General features: G+C 33.2%; 1 protein-coding gene and 1 long non-coding RNA gene across 2 annotated transcripts; one reads left to right on the forward strand and one right to left on the reverse strand.

Annotated features, from left to right (window-relative positions):
- The first annotated feature begins 2136 nt into the window (after positions 1 to 2136).
- Positions 2137 to 3621, forward strand: LOC141664256 (uncharacterized). Its single transcript, XR_012551929.1, has 3 exons — positions 2137 to 2628; positions 2989 to 3059; positions 3183 to 3621. It is a non-coding gene; the product is annotated as an uncharacterized LOC141664256 (long non-coding RNA).
- Positions 3622 to 3690: 69 nt separating this feature from the next.
- On the reverse strand, positions 3691 to 5546 carry LOC141665884 (leucine-rich repeat extensin-like protein 7). Its single transcript, XM_074471868.1, has one exon. The coding sequence runs from the start codon at positions 5544 to 5546 to the stop codon at positions 4002 to 4004; it is 1545 nt and encodes a 514-aa protein (XP_074327969.1). The 3' UTR covers positions 3691 to 4001.
- Positions 5547 to 6330: the final 784 nt, after the last annotated feature.

The following is a 6330-nucleotide window of genomic DNA, read 5'->3' on the forward strand; positions in this document are numbered from 1 at the left end:
CTTTGTATGATTTTGTACTAGTTATAAGCTACTAGGTTTGCTAATTCTAGATTTAGATTTGGATTTGGATTTGGATTTAAATTTGGATTTGTAAGTTGGTATCTTGTTATGGTACTGTAGTTGTTGATTGGCTTGGTTGTGAAACTTGGTCAGATATTAAGACGGGAGAAAATTATGCTCACGTGCTCTCTTTGTGCTCTCTTTTGCTCATCGTAAGATGATGATTTGTTATCAATGAAAATTTTGGAGCTATCTTTTGTTAAATATGTACAGGTAGGGGTGAGCATCGGTCGGTTTGGGCGGTTTGGAGCGTCCGAACCAAACCAAACCGAAATTAGCGGTTTCCCTAAAATCCAATCTGAAACCAAACTGTTATGTGAAAAAACCAAACCAAACCAATCCGTTTAAAACGGTTCGGTTCGGTTTGGTTTCGGTTTAAACCGTTTTTCCTATAAAATAAAATTAGAAATTAAATTAAACTTGAAATTGTAAATAATAATCGAAATTTTGTACCATATTATAGAATTATATTTTCTATTATAATCATATTCAAAAATATATATACATAAAAATAATGACTTTGAAAAATAAAAAAAGGCAAGAAGACGTACGAAAAAAATGCGACCAATTCTTATGCTTTTATTGAAAAAAATAAAAATAGTGAAAATATAACACATAGATGAATATTATATCTTACAATAAAATGTATTATGATTAGTTCTTTAATATGTTTTAGTTTACACATATGTTGTACATAATAATTTTATTATTAATTGCACTTTACTAATACATTTAAATATTCGGTTCGGTTCAGTTATATCGGTCGGTTTGGAGATAAAAACCGAAACCAAACCGAAAAAATTCGGTTTTTAAAATGCCAACCCGTAACCGAACCAAACCGTTAGTAAACCGTAGAATTCGGTTTGGTCGGTTTGGATTGGGCGGTTTCGGTCGGTTTGGGTAATTTATACTCAGCCCTATGTACAGGTTTAGAAAAATAAAAATAGGATCACAAATTTGTTTGGCTTCTGTAAAAAAAAGTGTTATTACATAATTACCAACGAATTTTCAGTTAAAAGGTTTAGCCAAGTAATATTGCTTTTAACAAATAATCCATTTGTAAATTGTTATAAAATTTTATATAAAGTCCGTTAGCAAAAAAGAGTCACAAAATTTAAGGGTTAATTATCAAATAGGTCATGTACCACATCCAAATGTATCATGAGTCACTAATTACAAAACTGACTCAAATGGGTCATTCATTTAGAAATTTGTATCAAAAATATGACTATATCATTAGTTGAAATTCTTAAAAGTATTATATATTAAGTTTCGCACATTTTTTATGAATGATATTACATCCGAATGAAAGATTCTGAGTTTTACTATTTTAGATAATATTGTTAGATTTTTAAAATTTTATCAACTATTTATTTTTAATTTTTTGATTATTTAAATTAATTTAAATAAAAATAAATAGTAGATAAATTTTTAAAATTCTAAAAATATTATCTAAAATACTAGAATTCAGAATCTTTCATTTGGATGTAATATCATTCATAAAAAAATGTGTGAAACTCAATATATAATACTTTTAAGAATTTCGACTAACTGATATTTTTATACAAATTTTCAAATGACTAATTTTAGTCAATTTTGTAATCAGTGACTCACTTGATATATTTGGACGCATAAGTGATGTATTTGATAATTAACCCCAAAATTTAACTACTAATATTTGATAACCCAGTCGTTGCTAAATTTACTAATAGAAACAGTTACTAAGGTTTTAAATTTGAAATAACATACTACTAGTTGTTCACGATTTACTGTTTTTGCACATTTATGGGGAGCATTGTCGACTCCATTCGAGCTTAAACTTGTTATAGTATTATATGTTCACAAACACCTCCTTCCACTTAGAAATAAAGTCTGAGTTGTGATTGTGATATGAAGCAATTAAACATCCTTGACCAAATAGCTTCATCTCTTTTTAGCAATGGTCTTCTTCTGTCCGATATCTGGAAGTAAAGAAGGCATAACAGGGGTTCAAGTATCATTTTTATTTTATTTTTTCGCTCTATTTCCAAATTTCACCGTATGAATCATCCGATTATGATCTGTGCATGTGTAAATATTTTTTTCTCTCACTTTTTTTCTCTCATTTTAAACTAATGTTGACGCCTACTAGGTGAATGCTCATTACCATATTAGGAGGAAAACAAGTGGTCTGTTCTGTTCTGGAAAGATGTTAATATATCAGTTATTTTGTTCTCGTATTATCATGTTTGTGTGGATGCATATGTTTGTAACAGTGCTTGTCTAATTGCCTTTGTGTAATTTGTTTTTGTTACTGCACTTATTTTTACTACTTGAGAGAACTATTCTTGTGAAGACTCTGGTTTCTTACTGGAGGGATCATTTTGTTGATATGAATAGACTCAGTTCTGAGTATTGTAGGTTTTTCAATTGATCTGGACGTAAGTGTTTTCAGAAGACGTGTGATAGCTCATCCTTGTTTTCCTTATCTTTTCTGAATCTCACCCTTTCCGTTGCCTTGCTTTTGTATTTCTGAGTGTGGTCCAGGACCTCCAACTTAGTCTGAAATGAGCGCGGAGATTGTAAACAGTGTGTGCTTGCTTTCCTTATTCTTGATATTTTAATTCATTATATGTACTTTTTATCTTTAATTTTTATTACCTAGAGTAAATAATTTCTTTTCCATCCTCTGATTTTGTTTTGGGATTTCAATAACCTGAAACTTTATGCAAATATATCTATAGTTTCATTAGCTTTTGTTTGGTTTAACAAGCTGGTAGGTAAGCACCTTTCTTTATGTTCATGTTCGGAACAAATAAAATTAGAGTAGGTTTTTTTTCAGATCTCAAAAAGACTGTCTACATATTAGAAATTAGATACATATCAGAAGTTTCATCTAAGTTTTTACTTATTTTCATTTTTTGATGTTCCACAATGTGCCTCCTGCAGAACTCGGTTTTCTTAAAGCACTGGAAAGAAGGGGAAGACACTAATAATTGATGCATACTCTGCCACAGCTGGTAGGTTAAAAAATGATGCTGTACTGCTCGAATTCTTTGCTAGTTTTAGTGTTTTTACATGTTGAAGTAAAATTGCAGGGATATTTTATTCTCATAGTTCCTTCTTACAAAAATGTGTTGCAGGATATTAAAGTAGAATTCAGTCATGCTAGTTCCTACTTGAATGTTTATATGCATGTCTCATTGCTTACACTTGGGGCTTCTTAACATGTCTTTGCTTTCCAACAATAATGGTGAAGGTGCTGACTTCTGATGGAGTTTGGATATGATTGTTTTCTCTCGTAGTACGTCTCATCTCATCAGACAACTGCTTCAGGGCACTCTTCTTGTCCAACAAGTTGAACCTTTTGATTCTTACTATGCTCTGTTTAAGCAGGACCTGGCCTCTTTTCTATTGTATGAATCCATAATAAAATGATTTCACTAAGTAATTTGTTATCTATTTCAGGTGTACAGAAATTGTTGATAATTTGTGCTTTGCCCGTGTACTTTTTTTGCTGGGATATTTGTCTCTTTTAAATGTAACAAGATGAATGGTTAAATTTATTATTTTTTTGATGCTTAGAAAGGATATTCTTAATTGAAGTAAACATTGAACAAGTTTTATAAGGATTAAATCTTATGCTGTCAATCAGGCAAAGAAGAAATGGAGATAATATTGCCTGACATAAATATCTCAACTTAAACACATCTGAAATCTGAACTAAAAGTCCCTTTAATAGCAACAGGAAAGGCATCCTATACTATATGTCTACCAATTATTAACTAACAAAGGTTAAGGAAAAAAATATATTAAAAGTTGAAACAAATGATTTCCTTCGTCATGAACGTGCATGTAGAAGCTTGTATTCAAAAATTTATCTGTTTATGCATTGATCATAGCACATTGCTTGTATTGGCTTAAAGGCAGTTTTTTTTGGCAAGGAAGGGTAAGTGAGTTAATCATATGGATGGTGGAGGCAGAAAAGTTTCACTAACATGTGCCGGTGATGCAGCTAAAGCTGAAGTATCTGGTGATGGCGGCGGCTGTATTGATGGTTGCTCTGCGCATGGTGGAGGATTTGGTGGTGGAGGTGGGGGTGGATGCGGGTGAGAACATGGTAAAGGTGGTGGTGCTTGCTCATGCCCATTTGGTGGCGGTGGGTGGATATTACCTTGTGGTGGAGGTGACAATTTTTGTGGTGGAGGTGACAAAGGTTTTGGTGGGGGTGACAAAGGTTTTGGTTGGGGCGGTGGAGGAATTTCATGGGCGCATGGACATGGTGGAGGTGGAGATGGTGGTGGTGGTGGAGGAAGGTAAGGAACATTAGATGGAGCACATCCAAATTTGCTACAGTTTGTTGGCTTGGACAAAAGCAAACTACATTGTTGTGTAGTCCTCTGGTTTGGTCTCTCACGCAAGCAATTCTTCTTATCTTCGTGCAGATTCAGACATCGTGGTGGATCTCCTGTGAAGAAATTGTACTCATACCTAAAACTCACCAAGTTAGGAAGTGAACAAATCGCTTTCAGAATACTCCCTGAAAACATATTATGAGCCACATTGAGTTGCTCCAAGTTCACCATGTTACTGATACTATCAGGGAGGGTACCCTCTATTTTGTTATGACTTAGATCGAACACTGTTAAGTTTCTTAAATTTCCGATGTTTAAAGGCAAACATGATTGAAGGTTGTTGTTTTGGAGTATAAGCTCCTGCAAGGTGTCTGACATGTTACTCAAACTGGATGGAAAACATCCATGGAAATTGTTATTGGCTAAGACAAGAACAGAGACTTGTGAGCTGCCAATGTTTTTTGGTAATTCTGAAGCAAACCGATTATTGTTAACAAAGATAGCATCAAGTTTTTTCTCAAATAGCTCTTCTGGAAGCTCTCCTTCGAAATCATTGTATCGGACATCCAAATAGTTGAGCTTTGGGAGTTTGAGTAAAACAGTAGGAAACTTGCCAGCAAATTGATTGTTGCTGAGATCTATCTCAAACAACAAGTACATGTTCGCAAAAGTTTCAGGAATGGTACCACAAAATCGATTCGAGTTTACATGAAACAATGCAATGTCATATAGAAAGCCAAGTTCACCAGGGAGGTGACCTGCTATATCTGCATGGTTTAGATCAACCCCAGCTACAGTATTCTCCGTGGGATCATCTAATGCAGGTTGACAGAAGACACCAGTGTAGTTGCAAACCGAAGCTCCAACCCAGTCAGCAGTTGTATTCAACGGATCCGAAAGAATGACATTTTTCCAAGCTTGAAATGCAATGTAGGCATTTTTAATTCTTGGATTTTCAAACTCCAGAGTAGGATCAATAATTAACGGATAGTGGTCATGGAATAATTGGCCGTGAAGATTGTACTTAATTCCAGTACTTAACGTGGTTGCTGAGGCATTTACGACAAGTACGATAGAAAAGAAAATGAAAATGCAGTTGAGATGGAAAATCAGTTTTGGAAGAGAATGGTAGTGGTTAGTCTTTCTCTTCATGACACACTAATGTAATGATTGCACAATGTGAGTGTATAAGTTCTTTCAGAAGCCTTGTACAAGGTTGATTGAGCTGAAAACTGAGGCTGATTGTAGTGTCACTAGTGGAAAGTCATGCCAAGATTTAGTTATACAGTTACTTGAAAAATTTGTTGTCTAGATGAGCTTTTTGCGGTTTTGTTTCAGGATTAATAGGCTCTCTGTATTGACTATGTTAATGAGTAATGACAGTGGTACATAGCCTTATTTTTCTTTCTAACATGTAGTAAAACCGCAAAATGTGCTCTTCTTACTTGTTAATAGTTCATACACGGCTGATCCAAAACCGCCAAGTCTCCCGGAATAAAACATTATAGGATTTTAAATGTTCCAAATATTCTCTTGTATACAGTACCATATATATGTACATGTTAACAAATATTATGATATATAACTAACTATAAAAAGATATATTTTTACAAATATTATGATACATAACTAACTAACTTTAAAAAGATATTTTTTTTTCAGAATTCCGATACATACCAAATAATATAATATTAGTTATGATAAATATATATATATATAGAAAATAATTGAGGTCCTAAATATATTTATTCATAGAGGATGTTGATATGGGCCTAAGATTAGCCTAAAAATATAATTAATGCTGAATTAATTAGACCTGACACGGTCCAATAACAAAACCCAATTAACGAGTTCCGAAACCTTGATTATTTATTAATTTCGTAATTAATAAATAGGGAGAATTAACAGCTCATTAAATGAGTCCAATCAGTGATAT

This window comes from Apium graveolens, chromosome 6 (genome assembly GCF_009905375.1).
Source record: "Apium graveolens cultivar Ventura chromosome 6, ASM990537v1, whole genome shotgun sequence".
Taxonomy (NCBI): domain Eukaryota; kingdom Viridiplantae; phylum Streptophyta; class Magnoliopsida; order Apiales; family Apiaceae; genus Apium; species Apium graveolens.